This window comes from Barbus barbus, assembly GCF_936440315.1.
Source record: "Barbus barbus genome assembly, chromosome: 20".
Lineage (NCBI taxonomy): Eukaryota > Metazoa > Chordata > Actinopteri > Cypriniformes > Cyprinidae > Barbus > Barbus barbus.
This window is the reverse complement of record NC_136748.1, coordinates 395,277-416,638: the sequence shown is the minus strand read 5'-3', so window position 1 is coordinate 416,638 and position 21,362 is coordinate 395,277. Positions and strand designations below refer to the sequence as shown.

At 38.5% G+C, this 21,362-nt stretch overlaps 1 protein-coding gene across 1 annotated transcript; it reads left to right on the top strand.

The window, feature by feature from the left end:
• Positions 1-7,871: 7,871 nt before the first annotated feature.
• LOC306886344 (uncharacterized protein) lies at positions 7,872-15,964 on the top strand (the record flags this gene model as incomplete). The annotated part of the gene is made up of 6 exons (XM_079443385.1): positions 7,872-7,888; positions 12,441-12,582; positions 13,836-13,842; positions 14,045-14,241; positions 15,518-15,685; positions 15,761-15,964. 6 exons carry the CDS (start codon positions 7,872-7,874, stop codon positions 15,962-15,964), a joined length of 735 nt encoding a protein of 244 aa, XP_079299511.1.
• Between the last annotated feature and the right edge of the window lie 5,398 nt (positions 15,965-21,362).

Genomic DNA, 21,362 nt, shown 5'->3' with positions numbered 1-21,362 from the left:
GTGTGTGCGTGTTTCTGTGTGCGTGTGTGTGTGTGTTTCTGTGTGCGTGTGTGTGTGTGTTTCTGTGTGTGCGTGTTTGTGTGTGTGTGTGCGTGTTTCTGTGTGCGTGTGTGTGTGTGTTTCTGTGTGCGTGTGCGTGTGTGTGTGTGGGGGCGTGTGCTTGTTTGTGTGTGTGTGTGTGTGTGTGTGTGTTGTTGTTGTTGTGTATACCGTATTTCAGGAACAAATGTGTACCCAGTAATGAGCTAAAGGGATGTTTTCACTTCAGAAATCTGTATAAAGTAGAGAATGTGTTTTGGTATGTTTTCAAGTTGACATGTTTTAAATGAAAAGCTTTCACTCTTGACCAGTCACTGGATCTCAAACTGTTTAAAGATCATCTCTGATCAGAACATCAGCTTCTCCTCATCTGCAGCAGTGTTCACGTGATATCTGTACAGTATCAGCAGTGCTGCGTTACAATTAATTACATGTCATCTGGATTATGTCATCAGATTCCAAAAGTATATTGGAGTGATACATTTTAAATGCTCATAATGCATGATTACACATTATTCACACAATGGCAGTAAATTGTTCGTCATTCGTTGATTCTTTCTAAAAGTCCTGTGTCGTACCTGTTAGCTTTGACTATATTCACAAATGTCATGTAAATAAATTTGTGAGCTATGCATCTGAATTTGTGGGGAAAGCACCATCAAGCAATTAGACCATGTATGAAACAACTAATTATGCAAGTTTCTAAATATAGCTGTGAAACACTCGTCGTCATCATATCCAGTGTCCTTCAGTGACTCTGGATTCTGGACAAATATTCCAACCTGGAAGACTTTGGCTGTGTGATGTCATTTATGTTTTCATGTTTGTTCATATAATACAGGGATTCACAAAAAAAAATGTATCAGCCAAAGCCCTTTGACATATTTATATGAGATATCTCTGAGGAAGTTAATATTTCAAATAATTGAACATCATATTCGTATGTTCCCAGTTCTCTGATGTCAGTTAATGGTCACAGTGACAGGTAAACAATTATTTCTGTTTTTAGTGTTTAGATGATTTTTGCGTGTTTTTATGATTTCACTAATTCGTATCTTTTTATCATCTCTCAAACTCACTGCAGTACTGACATGAAGCCCAGTTTGGGAAACACTGGTGTAACGGGTGCGACGTTTAATGCAGTTTATGAAGGTGAAATCAAATAATGGAATATGTTGTTTCTCTTTGCTTTTTCATATCAATATGGCACGTTTGATGGTAAGTTTAAAACAAGTTTGATCAAGTAATCCAAAAGTAGTCTAAAATGAGTAACCTAGATTACATTATTACTACAGTTTTCATCATGTAATCTGTAATGGACTACAATTTGTGAGTAATCTACAACACCTAGAATCAAATCAAATCTGTTTGACATTCAAGCTTAAAATGCACATCTTGTCATTACGTTCATAACTTTTCAAACCTCCGTGAACACACACCGTGAACACACACACACACACACCGTGAACACACCTACACAGCAGTGAACACACACCGTGAACACACACACACACACACACACACCGTGAACACACCTACACAGCAGTGAACACACACACACCGTGAACACACACATACAGCAGTGAACACACACACCGTGAACACACACACACACACACACCGTGAACACACACACACCGTGAACACACACACACACCGTGAACACACACACAGCAGTGAACACACACACACCGTGAACACACACACAGCAGTGAACACACACACACACACACACACCATGAACACACACACACAGCAGTGAACACACAGACAGCAGTGGACACACACACACACACACACACACACACAGCAGTGAACACACACACACACACACACACACACACAGCAGTGAACACACACACAGCAGTGAACACACACACACACACACCGTGAACACACACACAGCAGTGAACACACAGCAGTGAACACACACACACCGTGAACACACACCCGGAGCAGTGGGCATTTATGCTGCGGCGCCCGGGGAGCAGTTGGGGGTTGGGTGTCTTGCTCAAGGGCACCTCAGTCGTGGTATTGAGGGTGGAGAGAGCGCTGGACATTCACTCCCCCCACCTACAATCCCTGCCGGCCCGAGACTCGAACCCACAACCTTTCGATTGCGAGTCCGAGCCTCTAACCATTAGGCCACGACTAAAAGTGTTCTGGTCTGAATCAGGAGAGAAATCTGCACAGATCAAGCAGCTCTAAACAAATCTAAATCTTTATTTCAGTCTTGTTAGATTACTGTAGGTTTACACATGTAGTAATTTATATTTATTTGATGGATTTTCATATTTTAAAATGAAAGGTTTGGGATGAGGGTAAACAATAAATCTTCATTTAAGGCTTTTGAAATGTCTTAAATGTGTTTCTGAGAAAAGCCCAAAGTTGATAATCATCTGGATTACAGTCAGTAGGCCTGTGTTAGTTATTTTCAGCTGCTTTCACACATTTTCAAAACTCTGTTTCTAAAAAACTTTACACACAAATCCAAGAATTGCACACAAAATGCAAAACACCTCACATCTCTTGCAAAATGAAGCACTGCATTCAAAATATCACAAACACATCTCAAAAGCAACATTTGCAAACACCTTTGCCATAATATTAATTCCTGTTAGATTTGTGTGTGTTTCATAGAGAATTGTGTTGTGTTTTGTGTGTTGAGTCAAAGTCTGAGAATTAGTGTCTGGTTTTGTAGATTTGGTGTGTGCTTCTGCTGTTTGAGTGACAGCTTTCAGAAACTGTGTGACAAGGAAAGATTTGGTGTGGAAGCAGCTGAAAAAACTGTATGGCAAGCCGTTTTGAATTATTCCTTCTCAGGATATCAATTATTGATATCAACAATTCAGTTTTTACTAGTTAATGTTAATTCTTGATATCAGAAATACATTTTCAGATTTCAGAAATGAACATTGTCACTAGTGACAATTAAATTGTTGATATCAATAATTACATTTTAACTAGTAAAAACTGAATTGTTGATATCAATAATTCATATCCTGAGAAGGAACAAGTCAAACCGGCTTGCCATAGTGAGTGCCACTCAAATCCTGACGATTAGTCCAAACACACAGAGCTGATGGATCATGAAGAGCTCAGAATGAAGGAGATCTGCTCCTCTTCAGGCTCCACAGCAAGCCTTTCTCTCATTTGTGTTCCACAGAAAACCCTTGGGGTTATAAAATAATGGCTGAATTTTTATTTTTAGCCAGACTATTTCTTATTTAAGCATTAATACGCTTGATATACTCTGTGATTACCACATGAAAGTACTATAGTAAATACTGTAGTGTTTCTGAACCGTGCTATAGTAAAGTGTATTATACTGTATTTACAGCACTGTGCCACAGCATACTGCAGTATTAACTGATCAACTGTATTCTACTATAATATAATATATACTATAATATATAGTTGTAGAAAACTTATTATTCAAAACTTAAATTATCTACGGTGCTCTTGCAATAGGAAGCTGTGGTATATTAATTATTATATAAGACGAGTTTGATCTGCAGTGATGTATAAATGTGAAGTTTAGCGGAACTCTTGTGTTGTTGTTGTTTGCTGGCGGTCGGCTTCATTTGAGCGACGCACCGCCGGAGACGGATTTCTATCAAATATGATGTGATTTCTGTGATTAACGTGGTTTATAGAAAATTAGTTTTTGATCAATGTCAGATCGTAGGAAAAGTGGGTAATCAATTTTTTTGTAATGTGGTGATTTTAATGCTCATAGTTCATTATGGGGAGGCGGAAAAACTGACTGAAATGGACAAATAATAGAACAGTTATTGGAAGAAAATGAGTTGGTGTGCCTTAATGATGGGAGGAAAACAAGAATAGATGTTCACACAGGCAAAGGTTCAGCACTTGATTTAACACTGCTGTCAAAAGAGGTGGCAGGTGTTTGCGAGTGGGAGAGATTCGACTATAGGTAGTGACCATTATCTGTTTCAGGTCAAATATATGAGTGAAGTGATGAGAGGGTAGAGAAAGAGAGCATACATGGATATTTAATAAAGCTAAGTGGGACAAATCTGAGTATTTATGTGAGGTGGAAAGTAGTGAAATAGATCTAAATCAAGGCATAGATAAATTGATGTTAAGTTTAGGGAAGTAGTTTTGAGAGCAGCTAAGCTATCTATTCCAAGAAGCAAAGGAAAAATGAATAGGAAAGCAGTTCCATGGACAGAAGAATGTAGTAAAACCATTAAAGAAAGAAACGGGGCATTTAAGAGACTGAAGAGAACGCACAACTATCAAAGATTCATGGAGTATAAGAAGGCTCAAGCACAAGTTAGGAGAGTAGTGACAGGCAAAAAGAGAATATTGTAATAGTATAGAACAACTCCATTAGGGGATGTGTGGGGAATGATAAGGAAAATGAGCGGAATTAGAAAAGATTGGCAGTATCCAGCTTTAAAATCAGGAGAAGTCATAGCTGTAACAAATGAGGAAAAAGCTGAAATAATAGTTCAGGCCTTTGTTGGAACTCATAGTTCTAATAATTTGTCAGAGGCGGGAAGAGACTAGAGATGCATATCCAGAAGCACTAAGAAGAAAGGAAAGTACAGAGGATGCTATGCATTTACATGAAGAGAAATGAACCGTGCAATAGATAAGGCAAACGTAACTGCCCCAGGAAAAGACCATGCTATAGTATGTTAAAGCACTTAGGATTTTTAACTCAAATTAAACTTTTAGGATTATATAATAAAGTCTGGGTAGAAGGCAGATTACCTATAAATGGGAAGAGGCTATTATTATACCTATAGCAAAACCAGGTAAGGACCCTACAAATCCAGCGAACTATAGGCCTGTTGCACTCTGATCACATGCTGGGAAAATAATGGAAAGGATGATTGTAGAAAGAATGACCTTTTCTGTAGAAAATAAGGGTCTTTTATCGCTTTATCAGAGTGGTTTTCAGAAAGGACGGGGAACAATGGATCCTGAGGTTTGTTTGGAAACTGAAATTAGAAAAGCTCAAATAAAAAAGCAGTCTGTTATGGCAGTTTTATTAGATGTAGAAAAAGCCTATGATATGGTATGGAAACAGGGATTATTGATTAAATTAGATAAAATTGGTATTAAGGGAAGAACTTTTAATTGGATTAAAAGCTTTTTATATGAAAGGTATATTCAGGTTAAAATTGGTACTTCAATGTCCAATAAATTGAGTGGAAAATGGGACTCCGCAGGGTAGTGTGATAAGCCCATTGCTGTTTTCTATCATGATAAATGATGTATTTAGCAAAATAAAGTATGATATCGGGAAGTCACTGTTTGCTGATGACGCGGTCCTCTGGAAGAATGGCAAGAGTTTAACACTAATTGAAGAGAAACTGCAGGAAACTGTACGAGTGACTGAAGAATGGTCTTATTCATGGGGTTTCAGCAGAGAAGACAAAGATGATGGTTTTTACTCGGAAGAGGCTTAAGGACGCGAGGATTTTGATGTATGGAAAACAAATTGAACAGGTAAATAACTTTAGGTTTTTAGGAGTAATATTTGACTCCAAATTAAACTGAACAGAACATGTAAGAAAAGTAGAGGAAAAATGCAAGAAGATTTTAAATATAATGAGGAGCTTAATTGGGTCAGAGTGGGGCGCTAGCAAAAGGGCATTGAGAGATGTGGCTTTAATGAGACCAGTGATAGAATATGGAAGTGTAGTGTATAGATCAGCGTCGAAAACATTGTTAAAGAAACTAGAAGTTATTCCAAATCAAGCATTGAGAATCTGCTGCGGGGCTATAAGGACCTCTCCAGCTTGTGCAGTTCAAGTCGAGATGGCTGAGTTTCCTCTAAAGTTACCATTCAAACAGTTGATGATGAATTATTGGGCAAACCCACAAGGGCATAATGAAAGAAGGCACCCTACAGTAAAGTAGCTAAACCCATGTTGGCAAAGTACAAAGGGAAAGGTAGAGTGTTTTGCTTGGGCAGCTGGTCAAATAGCAATTGAAATGGAATTACAGGAGAGAAAGTTCAGTCCTACGGTCCCTTATCAATCACCCCTCCTTGGCTGTTTCCACCACTAACTGTTGATCTACATTTACAAGAGGAAATAAAAAGACATAAAGGGAAGGGCGACTGGGCAGAGATAGTAGATGGCAGACTACGTTCTGTATATACATCTTTTATAGCAGTATTCACCGATGGATCTTACTGGGTTTGCATTCACTATTCCAGAACTTCTGATCATCTAGCAGTGTTTACGCTTGAGCTGTTAGATATTTTAATGGCATCACAGTGGGTAGAACTAAATACAATTGGCAAGGTTCAGATAGCTTATCTTCATTGATGTCTCTACAGTCTTTATCAACTAATAACAGACCTGATATTGTATATGAGATTCTGTTCAGACTTCAGCAAATTAAAACAGAAATCAGAGTTATGTGGATTCCAGCTCATTGGGGGAATGAAGCTGCTCTGGAACATGACACAATTATGGAAGTAGCATTTAGTAAAGCTGAAAGTAAAGCATAAGGAATAATATTATGAAGGACTGGCAGAAACAATGGGATTTAGGGAAGAAGAGACGGCATTTATACAATATTAAACAAGTGGTGGGGAGAATGAAATCAACAGACATACAAGAGAACACATAATTATTTGGAGGCTGAGATCGGGGCATACTGGGTTGAATAAAACAATGCATTTATTGAAAAAGCATCCATCAGGTATGTGTGCGTGTGGAATAGAGGAAGAATCAGCGGAACATGTGATTAGCCAATGTGTCACGTATGAAAATCAAAGGATAAAATTAAGAGATGAATTAAAGAAATATGGAGAGAGCACATTAAATCTTAAAAACCTATTCAAAGTTGGAGATCAGATATATAAAGCTTTGTTTACTTTTTTGAAAGAAACTGGTTTAATGAAAAGAATTTAACTGCTAGGGTTTTTTGTTTTTTTCTTAAGTATACATTTCTGGTCCACACTCCAGCACAGTAGGAGGCGGATATACAGCTTAACCGTTAGGTGCCACCCGCCATTATAAATACAAGAAGAAGAATGTGGTTTATTCTATTAAAGAGTTAAGTATCTCTCCAAGAGTGTTATACCAGCAGTTCCAGTGGGTTTTGCCACAGCCTTCAGTTGATTTAAGAATGCTGGAACATAGGATAAAAGAAGGCCAGGTAAGGGAATACATGTGGTTAAAGTATGGACATAAAATACGTATATACGTGTATACGGATGCGTCAACAAATCCAGATAATGAACAAGTAGGGGTAGCAGCTGTCATTCCAAAAATGCACATTTCCAAAAAGGTAAGGATCGCAAATAAATGATCAGTATTTTCAGGGGAATTAATAGCAATAATGATGGCATTAAGATGGATAAGCGAGGCAGGATTAAAGGACGTGGTAGTATGTTCAGACTCCAGTTCGGCTCTTATATGCATTAAAGCACAACAGTCAGACACTAGACAGGATTTAGTAGTGGAGATTCTGCAAGAAGTATATACATTACAGCAGAAAAGCGCGAGCGTAATATTCATGTGGGCTCCAGCTCATGTGGGGCTGAAGGGGAATGAGGCAGCAGACACATTGGCGAAACAAGCTCTGAGGGCCAATAGAATAGAAATGGAAATATCATACAGTAGATATGAAATTAAAAAGCAAATCAATCAAAGATGGTAACAAATGTGGGAGACAGGAAATAAAAGGTACACATATGTATTGTTACAGCCAGCTCGTTTTGACCGAAGTATACAAGTACATTTAATGACTTGCAAGATTTTATTAGTCTTCAAAAATACAAATAACTTAATATAACAAAGTCTAGGGTTCAAAATCAAAGGGGCAAAATCATAATCCAAATGGGGAAGAGAAAATGGTTGGTATGGGCTGTAAACAAATAAAGGCACGCCAAAACAAATGACTTCTCCAGAGGCTGTCGATCCCCTGGACGAAGTGAAGAGGAGTGGTGGAAGCCAATGTTTTGTCCTCGCTGTAATTAAGCGGTGAACAGGTAACAGGGGTGTGCAATCTCCCACGCGCTCCTGGAAGAACACCGCCAGCAGGCGAGCAAGTAGAACGCAGGGTCGTAACAGTATGAGATACCGCCAAAAGTGGGGAAAAGTAGGTATTCGGGTGGATATAGTAGAGAGGAAAACATTTTATCCAGACTTAGAATAGGACATACAGGACTTAATAAAACAATGCAATTAATGTCCAAGCATCCGACAGGATGTTGTGAATGGTGTGGGGAAAATGAAACGGTAGAACATGTTATTATGTATTGTGAAAAATATAAAGATGATGGAGAAAAGTTATTGGAAGAGGTTCAGAGGAAAGAGGATATTGGATTGGATTGGATTGGATTCAATTTATTGTCATTGCACATGTAGGTACAAGGCAACGAAATGCAATAAAGAAGAAGAATACAGCACAACATGAGGAAAGAGAGGAGAAAAAAATAGTCCTCACACTACGCTCCTGAACGAGAGTGCAGTGTGAGAACAGACAAAAACCTCAGCATAGAGCACAGTCAACACAGGAACATAACTTGCATAGTAATCCTAGTTCAGACGAAACAGCCATCCGGCCAGCAGCCATTCAGCGCAAACACAGACCCGTTTATGGAAATGAATTTGAGATACTTGTTAAACCCAGAACAGAGAAGTAATAATAGAGCAGCTTTAATGAAATATTTGGAGAACACAGGTTTAATGAATAGGATTTGAATGAATATATATATATTTATATATACTAAATATAAATAATATTTAGTAGTTAGCAATATTTATTTTTTAAGCCAGAGGAGCTGAACACGCGGCTATAGCATAGATTGTCGTTGAGAGGAGGGGGGGGGGGGGGTAATCAGAGTCTCTGGATCGAGTTCACAGTAGGTGGCGGTAATGCGCGATATTGGTGCGAATCACCGTGCGATCCGCCAAAAACGGGAAGAAGAAGAATGTGGTTTATTTGATCATATGTGAACGCGTTTAGGACAGAGAGCGATATACTGGACATCCTGGATCAGGTCATTTAGGAGTCTTCTGATTGCTTTAAATGAGGATCAGATCATAATGATTCATTGTCAGATGTATTTATTTATTATGTTTCATAAATGTCTTCTTAACAGAATAAGTTATTCATCGTGTCTCCCTAGTGTTGTTGTGTTTATGGAGAATGCGATGAAAACGGCCTTTTTATTCAAATGTTTGACAGATAAATATATTAGCTTTAGCTGTTTCAGAAGACATCTATATCATCAAGATAACGTCCTTCAATCAAGATACAGTTAGTCTTGTTTTCTGAGAAATTAAACCAAATTAAGGATGTTTAAAGATGTCTTTCATCAGTTTGCTTCTCCAGTAAAAGTATCTTAATGTAAAGCACCGAATCTCAGGTGAAAAATGCCATTTTGACCCCCTCTACAAAATACTGTATTACTCCGTAAATATTCATCCACAACATTTAATATTTTGGCTTTCATCACCTTACATGTTTATCTTTCTTCAGAATAAATATTAGCAAAATCACAAACTTGAGCCGGGGGAGTTTCTGAAATGTGTTTGCATGACCCTGTTGTGTTTTCAAGCTTCAAAGTGTTGCTAATACAAGACATTTATATTTAGAAACAATGTTCCATTTATTCTAAATGTCCTCTACTTCTTAAGGTCTCACACAAATATGAAGCAGCAATAATCAGAAATGTTTCTTGAGCAGCAAATGATAATGATTTCTGAAGGATCATGTGACACTGAACACTGGAGTAATGATGCTGAAAATACAGCTGCAGATCACAAAGGCATTTTAAAATATATTAAAATAGAAAATAGTCATTTTAATGGTTATGGTTATATTTCACAATATTGCTATTTTTACTGTATTTTTGTTCAAATAAGTGCGACCTTGGTGAGCATGATGTTTATTTAAAAAATATTACAAAATCTTACTAACCCCAAACTTGGTTTATGAAATATTTATTTTAAATAGGCTAGTTTGTGCAAGTACATTTATTTAAACTGGTTGTTAAAAGTTCAAATGGATTGTGCTAGGTTCTGTAATTGCTGTTAATAAAAAAAATGCTAAAGTTTCACCTTTAGGAGTACAGCAGCCTGGGAGCCTTTTACAAACATTAACCATGGTTTTATTACAGTAACCACAGTATTTGTAGTAAAACTGCAGTAACCACAAATTTATCATAATAATAATAATAATTTTAGTACTTCAGGGGCCTGTTTCAATAAGGAGGTTCAACCAACTCTGAGTTAAAACTTGAACTCTGAGTTGACTTACCCTGAGATGGGAAACTCTGAGTTTTCGGTTACAGAACAGCTGAAATGAGTTAGTTCAATCAACTCTGAGTTGACTGACTCTGAGTTAAGCTCGTGCACCGCAACTATAAAAAGCCATTATCAATGGAGCGCCGAAATTACGATTCACCATGGCAACAGCTCCCGCCAAAAAGACGTCAGCGCGCATACCTCCGTCAATGCGTAACATTAATTCTTAATAACTGTCTATAACTTAATAACTGTTATAATATCTGAGGTGAAAACTGTAAATTATTGAACTAATATTCATTTTAATGGTATCTCATGGCCACAAAAAAAAAAAAAAAGACAGAAAAAGAAACAAGAATGTGGCAGCAGCTAAAATTGAAGTATAAAAACACAATTGAATCAAGGTAAAGCTTTAAACATGAAAGGTTCATGGGTGTGGGCTAAATGACTTTACAGACATTTGACATTAAATATCATTTTCAGTGTCTATTTCAATGCGCTGCAGCTTTTTCCACATCGTCTAACACTCTTTTCACATAATTAAATATTCTCTAATCCAACCTGTTACATTTCTTAATTAGAGTAATAAAATTAACTACTGACAAGAAGGCAGAGGGAGAACCTGGACCAGCACCACTGACAGATGAAGAGGATCTGGTCAAGTATTGGAAGATTTCTAAAATCCAAAAGTAAAAATAATAACTTTTGCTTTTGTATTAGGAAATAAAGATGACCAAAATGTTTTAATAATTTGCTTATTTAACAGCTGTAGTGGTGGTTATGGCTCGTATACCCCTCCATCTGGCATCCTTCCATTTCATACAGTAATAATGCTTGTCATCAATGCATCCAACCACACTGGAAATCCTGAAGCAAATTCTGATTATTTCAGGTTACTTCCACAGGTCACAGAAAGATGTTATCAAGTGAACATCATTTATCAGATTAGCCTCATTTAAACCCATTGCTACACCATTGACCTACAGTCCTGTGATACTCCTCTTTGACGGATTTGTGCCCAGGAAAAAAATCCCAGAAAGAGCGTGAGAGCGATGCACACTTTACTTAAAATCTGCATATCTTATAATGTGCTCTGCATCTCTGATGTTTAAAAGAAAACTACCATTTAAAATGGTACCGCTCAAATAAATATGCACATGAATACGGTGTAAAAAAAACATATAATAACATAAATAATAGGCTATAAGGTATTTAGTCTTGTTTCCATGAAGGAAAAGAAAATTAAAATATTATTTTATTTTCCAAATTATCTGGCAATGGGGTAAGAAATTAAAATTAGCCTATTCTTGTTTCCGTTTGCATTAAGATTATTTTTCTTACACTCTGTAGAACAATTTTATATTTTAACAAGACTAAATATCTAAAAAAAATATTTTCATGTATAGAAAATGCATCTTAACTTAAATTTTAAATGTTTGTACTTGAAATAAGACAAAAATACTCAGTAAGAAAAGCAATTTTGCGGCGTGAATGAATGAATGAGGTATTAAAACATCGCTTACACTTTAAAAAGGGGGAGGAGACCGAAAGAAACTCTGGGTTTACCAAAGAAAACCTGCTCCCGACCAGGTTAGGTTCACAGAGTAAGTTACCACGGTAACTGACTCTGAGTATAAGTTACCTCTCTTCCAGAAACGGGCTTGACTTACTCTGCTTTCTCAGGTTTAACATACCTCCCATTCTGAAACCGAAAACCCAGAGTTTCCCTCATTTCAGGGTTAACATACTCAGAGTTTTCACTTAACCTCCTTTCTGAAACGGGCCCCTGGAACACAATGTTTATTTTTCCTGAGGTACCCTCAAAGGTGCACATTTGTTATCTACCCTTAAAGCATGCATACTTGTATGGTACTAATATGCTCTCTTTTAGGGTAGGTGCACCTTTGAGGTTACTGCCCCAGTAAAGGGCTGAAATACCATTTATTTTATTTCTGAGTGTAAACAAAAACAAAAAAGCCTATGAAATGTTAAAAAAAACCATCTAATATTAAGTGAGTATAATTACTGATTATATTTTTAAAATAATTTAAAAGATCAGTTTAGTCAAGGTATCGGTATCGGTATCAATGATACTGGGCTTAAAAATATCGGTATCGGATCGAAAATAAAATAAGTGGTATCGCCCATCACTAGTGTCAGGTTCAACGGGCCCCTGGTGGAGGAGGCGGGGCTTCTGGAGGCGTGTGGGCGGGGCTTCAGCTCATCTGAATATGTCAGTCTGGTGACGTGGCTCTCATCCAGACTCACACACACACACAGGAGCCGCTCATCACAGGTGACACACACACACAGACACACAGGAGCCGCTCATCACAGGTGACACACACACACACACACACACAGGAGCCGCTCATCACAGGTGACACACACACACACACACAGACACACAGGAGCCGCTCATCACAGGTGACACACACACACACACACACAGGAGGCGCTCATCACAGGTGACACACACACACACACACACAGGAGCCGCTCATCACAGGTGACACACACACACACACACACACACAGGAGCCGCTCATCACAGGTGACACACACACACACACACACACAGGAGCCGCTCATCACAGGTGACACACACACACACACACACAGACACACAGGAGCCGCTCATCACAGGTGACACACACACACACACACACACACACACACAGGAGCCGCTCATCACAGGTGACACACACACACACACAGACACACAGGAGCCGCTCATCACAGGTGACACACACACACACACACACACACAGGAGGCGCTCATCACAGGTGACACACACACACACACACACACACACACACACACACACAGGAGCCGCTCATCACAGGTGACACACACACACACACACTGCTGGACATCTGGGCCCGTATTCACAAAACATATTCAGGCTAAAAGTAGCTCATAACTCGCCGATTTAAGAGAAAATCTTACAAACAATGGGTGTATCAGTCCTAAACTTTTGCTCTAAGAGTATTTTAGCACTAAAACTAGCTCCTAAATCTGTGAAAGGTTAGGAGCAGAGAAGAGGACTCCTAAACCACAAACTATCCTAAAATAGCTGTTTCCAGAAATCTGCCTCGGAATGTAAACATTTTTAGAAACATTTGATGATAATGAGCTTTTATAAAGTATCTCCTTTGGTTTTGGAGGTTATCCTAACTGCAGATTCTCCTTTGATTATATCCTTGTTATTAACCAGCTGGATGAGAAGTAACATGTTCTTGTGTCCAGTCTGGTTTTCTGTTACGTTTGCATGTCTTACTATCAGCCGTGATTATTCTACTGTTCATTAAAAGGATGTTTATATGCATATTCACTAATTATGAGAAGCACACATGTAAGAGGCTGACAATTAGCTGAACATATACTTGTTTAATTAGTGACAGCCTGCATTTTAAATCTTTATTTGAATGTTTAAATTTAAATTTTTAACCTTTATTTGAATATGGCAACATAATATCACTCTACAATATTTCTATGAATAAATCTCTGATCAGCCAATCACTGTGCACTGTGTACATCACCCATAGCAACGAGGTAAACCCCGCCCCCTCACTCTGAGCTGAACTCTTCTCTCTATTCCTCAGCACAAGTGTGTCTCCGCAGCTTTGTGAAGAGGTTTTAAGAGAAAACTCTTTTACTGCTATTTAGGAGAACTCTTAGTGGTGAGATGAAATGTTTTGTGATGCTTTAGCTTCAGTCACACTGAACTGAATGTGTTTGTGGCTGTGTTTGCTAGCAGAAGATCCAGACAGATGCATGCTGGACACTGGCAGACTGCTGAAGGACCTGTGCTGTCCGTATGAAGGCCTGGCGTCGCGATTAGCAGACGGAGATGTGAAGGACACCGAGGAGCATCTGAAGATCGTCTGTGAGTGGTCTGAAGGTTCAGATTTGTGGTGGATGTTGGTCTCCATGTTGACCGAGAGTCTCTGGGTTCAGTGTTCTTGGCGTCGGAGTAAAAGAAGCCACATCATCTCACAGAAGGATTTATTTCAAACACTCGGCTGATGTTATGAAGTGAGTTTGGAGAAAAAACATATTATTAAATGTAGTATTTTCACATGCTTTCAGATGGAGCAGCATTTACTAGACAGAGCCATAGTTCACTGACAAGCTACACAAACAGCTGTCATTATCGCAAACAATTTCATAATCGTGCGATTATATCGTCTGAATTTTTTCAATTTTTTTTGTGTAGCTTGTCCATGAACTACGGTTCTGTGCAGTAAATGCTGCTCCATCTGAAAGCACTTTACTGACGAGATGCACATGACTATCACATTCGATTAATGGAGCAGCCCTATTTTTAACCCAGAATGGGGAGTCCATGTGTGAATGGTGTTAACCGCTGATCTCTCACTGTTGCTCTTGTGAAGTTGTTTCTCACTGAGAGCAGCAGTAGTGAACCACATTCAGTTCAGTTGATTTTCTGAACTCACCAGTGATCTGGGTTTCAGTTCATGTGAACTCCAGGGGTCAGTTGTTCAAAAAGTGTAATCTGGATCAGAATGATCTAGGTTTGGGAATCCCATGTTTTGCTATCCAGGATCGGTAACCCATTTTACTTTTGTGCTGGTTTTTAAAAGCAAATCGGATTGGATCACCCTGATCCAGAAACACACTTTTTCAGATTTCCAAATCTGGATTACTAGTGCTGTACGGAGGCCCTAAAGGGACATGCTGATGGGGAAAAAAATGAAATGTCAGTGTTTTGCATTGCATTAACACAAATAACTACTTCTGACTGGTCCATCTCTCATGAGCGTGCCAATTTACAATTGGTAATAAAAAAAAAACAACTTTAAATTAAATATAATATTTTAGCTTGATATTGACAGCTGTTTGGGGAAACATTACATGTTACAGATGTTGTATTTTTTGGACCAGTTTTAAAGTTTTATTACATTTTTGTACCTGAAATCCACTCTTCTGCTGGGACCAGGATAGTCCAGTTTTTTGGATCAAAATTATTTTCAAGATTTGATCCAATCCGATGGCCAAAATCCGATCGGATTACTTTTGAACAACTGGCCCCAGTAGTTTCCTGGTCAAAACATTAACTAGTTTACAGGAGTGAGACGCTAATGATGATGTATAATTTGGCTGCGTATTTTGTTCCTACAGCGAGCTTTACATCAGCGACTGACAGACGCACGTGTCATTTAGTGTTTGGAAGAAAAGCAGATGTATGTATTTATTTATTGTTCAGGTGAAGATTGACCGGATGGCCAGAGCATATCAGCCGATGCGGTATTCTCTGTCGCTGCGGTCGGCGGTGAGTGCGGCTCATCTGCTCGCTGCGAGACAGGACCTCTGCTATATGGTGAAGACCAGCAGCGGCTCGTGCCGAGAGAAAACCAGCTGCGCCATAAACCGAGTGCGTAGATTATACTACATCTTTTGGCTTCTCTGTTTGTTTGTGGCTGGCGTGTGATGATTGGTGAATCCTCAGATCCTGATGGGCCGGGTTCCTGACCGCGGAGGACGGCCGTCTGAGATCGAAGCGCCTCTGCCGGAGATGCCCGTGTGGCAGAAGAGATCTGATGGAGGAGGAGGACGAGGACACGGCGGGAATCGAGGAGCAGGCGGCTGGAAAGGGGGATGGAGAGCAGGCCGATGGAGCAGAGGAGGCCGAGGAGGACAGTACTATCACTGATCAGAGACTCGGACTGTCTTTCCTCTTGGGGAAATTCATTTTTAATAAGCCTGTTAGTTGTTTGTTTCATTGAGCTTTTTAACTTCTACATGTCAAGTCAAGTCAAGTCACCTTTATTTATATAGCGCTTTTTACAATGCAAATTGTGTCAAAGCACTGCACAATATCAAAAAAAGGAAAATAATGTGTCAATAAGTTTAAATAGTGTCTTTGCAATAAGGTCGGCGATATCGCTGGAAATGAAGCGTCCCCAACTAAGCAAGCCAGAGGCGACAGCGGCAAGGAACCAAAACTCCATCGGTGACAGAATGGAGAAAAAACCTTGGGAGAAACCAGGCTCAGTCGGGGGGCAGTTCTCCTCTGGCCAAACAAACCAGCAGTTCAGTTCCAAACTGCAGCAAGTCAGATTGAATGGGCTCAGCTGGTTCCAGTGGTCTTTTCCGATGGCTGTCTAAGTGGCGGGGTCCTCAATGGGGATCTGTCTCTGGCGTTCATCCAGGTGTTTGGCCTCTGCCTACGATCAGGGACACATACGTCATCTCCCGGCGCTGGAGAGAGAGCAAGCGCAAATGCTGGCAGTGGCAGGTCGTAGCGCCACTTCCGGTGGCATCGCCAAATGCCACCGGCAGCTGCCAGAGTTTGTGGCAGATGCCATGGTTTTTCTCGCTGTTTTTGCTGTTTGCTCGGTAAAAACTACACTGTTCTCAGTGGCGTGCGGTGGTGTTTTTTGTTGTAGTTGTTGTATTATTATTATTATTATAAATTTTTATGGATCAGCTGCCAGAGTTAGTGCCAAGAGTCACGATCGTTTGTCGCCGTTTATTTTTAAATGAAAGATTTGATTATGCATATTATATACCAGCAAGCGATCAGAATATGAACCCAATAAGCTAAATTGCATAAGTATTTTGCCATTAAGAACATACACACAGATGCTGCCGCTAGCCAATACTGTATATGCACACGCGCTCGCACACACAAACATATTTTTTGATGTATTTAATGTAACACTAGTTATTAACTAGTAGCTTGCATATTACTATATAAGCTGTTTATTAGTACTCATAAAGTACATACTAATGCCGTATTATACGTGACCATATTCTACATCTTACCCTATACCTGAACAGTAGGCTAATTAGGAGTTTGAGGCAAAAGTCATTAGTTAGTTAATAGTGAGAAATGGAGACAAATATATAGGAAGTGTGTAAATATTGTTATATATATATATATATATATATAAATAATCATGAGACCATTGTAATTGAGACACTCAAGTTTTTATTGATTTTTTTTATTGATCATTGATTGATTTTTTATGACTTATGATGACTTATTCTTCCTCAAATCTGGCGAAGATTTTATACTTTGATTTATCAATCATTTCTGTGCAGAACAACACCTCATAATCTTTTTTTTTCCAAAAATACAAAAGTGAAAAATTCCACCGGAGAACTTTCATCATAGTCACCCATCCAGCTCTGCAATTTACTTTGGCATGCAATTTGTTCCTCCTTTTCCAGTGAAAGGACACTGGGAAATTGTATTTCTATTTCTGCACCAGTCAGCTGCAGTCCTGGTGTCTCTCACAAAATGTTTTCCTGCTGTGAAAGAAGAAAGTATGGTCAAAATATTTGGTGTATATACAAATGTTACAATTAATGCCTCAAACTTGTAGGCCTAGAGCATTTACAGTACATGACATAAATGATCTTTTCTAACAATGAATGTTTTCTATAAATATTATAAATACATTACTACCGTTTTTCTTTGTAAAATAACAGTAAAAATTATTTGCAACAAAACTTATGAAAATTACACATTGTTTTGCAACAAATAAAACGTTTTTCTACACTCACCATAGTTTAAGCATGCTATTTGTAGTAAAACTGTGGCTATAGCCTACAAATTGTAATAAAAAAACATTTCATTTCACGGTGATCCCACATTTGCCCATTTTAATTTTTAGCTTTTCAAAAATTCTATACTTAATTGAACTGCCCAATTTCCATTCATCACTTTATTAATTTGCATGCATGAAATCAATGTAAAATAACCTGCAAAAATGTACATAACCTCAAAGCCGCAAGGATCATAATTTAAAATACTGAATTTCTGATGTGTGTGTGTTGTACGGCTTCTGTCATCAGTCGATGCCTGCCATCAGTCAAGGCAAGGGAGGCAGAGACTCTTTAGAGAAAAAAAAATGGATGAGAAAATTATCGATATTACAAAAAAATCAATGCAAGTATTACAAAATATGACATTAAAAGCGTAAAAGTCTTCTTATGTCCCACTCCTCTTATGATCAGTGGGACCCCTGTGGAGAGGGTGAGCAGCTTCAAGTACCTCGGTGTAAACATCTCCAAGAACCTGACTTGGACTACACACATCCAAACACAGGTTAAGAAAGCCAGGCAAAGACTGTACCATCTGCGACAGCTGAGGAAATTCAGGGTCTCACCAGCAATCCTGAAAACTTTCTATTCAGGGACCATAGAAAGTGTATTGACTCAGTGCATCTCAGTGTGGTATGGAAACAGCTCCAATCAGGACTGCAAAGCACTACAGAGAGTTGTGTGCTTAGCTGAGCGCATCTCAAGGTCTGCTCTCCCCTCTCTGCAGGACATCTACCTCAAACGCTGCAAAAATAGAGCTGTTAAAATCATCAAGGACTCTAATCACCCTGGTAACCAGCTATTCACTTTGCTTCCATCTGGTAAGCGCTTCCGTAGCCTGATGGCAAAAACTGAGAGACTTAGGAGGAGCTTCTTCCCCCAGGCCATCAGGCTCCTAAACTCTTAACTCTGTGTCATAACATCACTTGACTCCATGTAAATATCACCATATCAATAAGCTATTCATAATTTTTCTCTACCTCGTATTGCTGCTATTTACATACCCTGTACAACTTGTTTGCACATTCCTCTTATTATTATTTAAGTCAACAACATACTGACCTGCACATTTATATTTATATTTTATTTTTTCTACTTTTCTTTTTCTTAATATTTGTATACTTTATAATTGCACTGTCCTTGGAGCGGACCTGACCTACATTTCACAGCTGGTTATACTCTGTATAATTGTGTATGTGACAAATAAAACTCTTGAATCTTGAAGTCACTAGTATGTATAAAGTAACTGTCCAACAGCGACACCCGCTGGTAAAGTTAAAAAGAACAGCTGAACATCAGTTGACAAAAAAAAAAATGTTTGTATTGTTACTACTTTTGTTATTATTTTGGAATAAATGTAAAAATACGTAAAAACACTAACTTGATGACATTTATTGGTTTTGATAAACAGAATATTACACCGTGTAAAAATACAAAATATAATTGTATTTGGCCTTTTTAGTGTAATGTTTATTTAAGGGAAATGTGACAACATATACACATACACAAAGCCGGAGGGCTTAGAAAGTGCAAGACAGACTCATATTGAAGTAATAACTTACAAAGTACCAGGAAATCCCTAATGTGGAAAGAAGCATCCAGCTCTCACTGTATGATCTGAATAAAAGGCAGAAACCTTTGGAAACATGAAGGCATTAAACACACGATTGCGACCATATGTTTATTTGTACTTTTTTTCACCAGGTGATTTTATGGTAAATTACCAGGTAAGTTTATGAACAATTCAGTGCTACCTGACATAGCATTTATTACAGTACAAAAACTATTGTCTTATAGTTGCTAAAAATGAATAAAAAAAGTGTTTGTAGTACATTAACAAAGCATTTATTGGTTATTGTCCAACAGTGTATCTGATTTCTAAGCCAATTAAAAGAAAGACATAAGAGAAAAAAAAAATAAAGTTTCCTATATTCTTATAAACAGTATCCTATATATATATATAAAATAAAATTTTTGTCCCACTCACTTCTGAAATGTTGGCTACGCACCTGTGTATAGTATACACGTGCATATATACTGTCTATACAGCTAAGCACTCCTTATGTGTTCTTTATGGGAAAATGCTGTTTAGGCATTTAGGGTTCATATTCTGATCGCATCTGCTTGCTGGTATGTAATATGCATCATCAAATCTTTCATTTAAAAATGTAACTGTGTAGTTTACAGCAGAAACGGCGATAAACGATCGTGACTCCTGATACGAACTCTGCCAGCTGATTCATAGAAATGTATTATAATAATAAAAACAATCATAATAAATAACACACCTGTGGGAACTTTGCATTATTAAAACACCATCGATCGCCACCATGAACAGTGTAGTTTTAAACAGCACCAAAAACGGCGAGAAAAAACCGTGGCATCTGTCACGAACTCTGGCAGCTGCCGGTGGCATTTGGCGATGCCACCGGAAGTGGCGCTACGACTTGCCACTGCTAGGGAGAGCGCCAGGCCCTGCTGCGGCGCTGATCCTCCATCTCAGGTGTTCGGTCATCTCAATGGTTAGATCCAGACTGAAGTTCTGTAATTCCTGGCAGAAACGTAGAGACAAGCAGAGACATGATTAGCGTAGCTGCTGTTCCATCTAAGCAAAAATGATTTGTTCAACCCAAGCTAAAGAATAATAATAATGTACATTTGATCAGATATAACTGCAGTACAAGATTATAAGATGCATTATGTGAATGCTTGGCTAAAGAGATGTGTCTTTAATCTAGATTTAAACAGAGAGAGTGTGTCTGAACCCCGAATGTTATCAGGAAGGCTATTCCAGAGTTCGGGAGCCAAATGTGAAAAAGCTCTACCTCCTTTAGTGGACTTTGCTATCCTAGGTACTACCAAAAGTCCAGAGTTTTGTGACCTTAGGGAGCGGGTTGGATTGTAGCGTGGTAGAAGACATGTTAGGTACGCAGGAGCTAAACCATTTAGGGCCTTATAGGCAAGTAATAATATTTTGTAAATGATACTGAACTGAATAGGTAGCCAGTGCAGAGACTGTAAAATTGGGGTAATATGATCATATTTTCTTGACCTGGTAAGAACTCTAGCCGCTGCATTTTGGACTATCTGTAGCTTGTTTATTGAAGATGCAGGACAAGCAGCTAGCAGTGCATTACAATAGTCCAGTCTAGAGGTCATGAATGCGTGAACTAGCTTTTCTGCATCAGAAACAGGTAGCATGTTTCGAAGCTTGGCAATGTTTCTAAGATGGAAGAATGCTGTTTTTGTAACATGGGAAATATGATTTTCAAAGGACAAGTTGCTGTCTAATATAACACCCAGATTTTTGACTTTAGAGGACGTAACAGTGCATCCGTCTAGTTGCAAATTATAATCCACGAGATTCTGTGTACTGTTTTTTGGCCAATAAGTAATATCTCTGTCTTATCTGAGTTTAATAGGAGGAAATTATTGGTCATCCAATCTTTTACATTTTTTACACAATCTATTAGCTTAGATAGTTTAGAAGTTTCATCTGG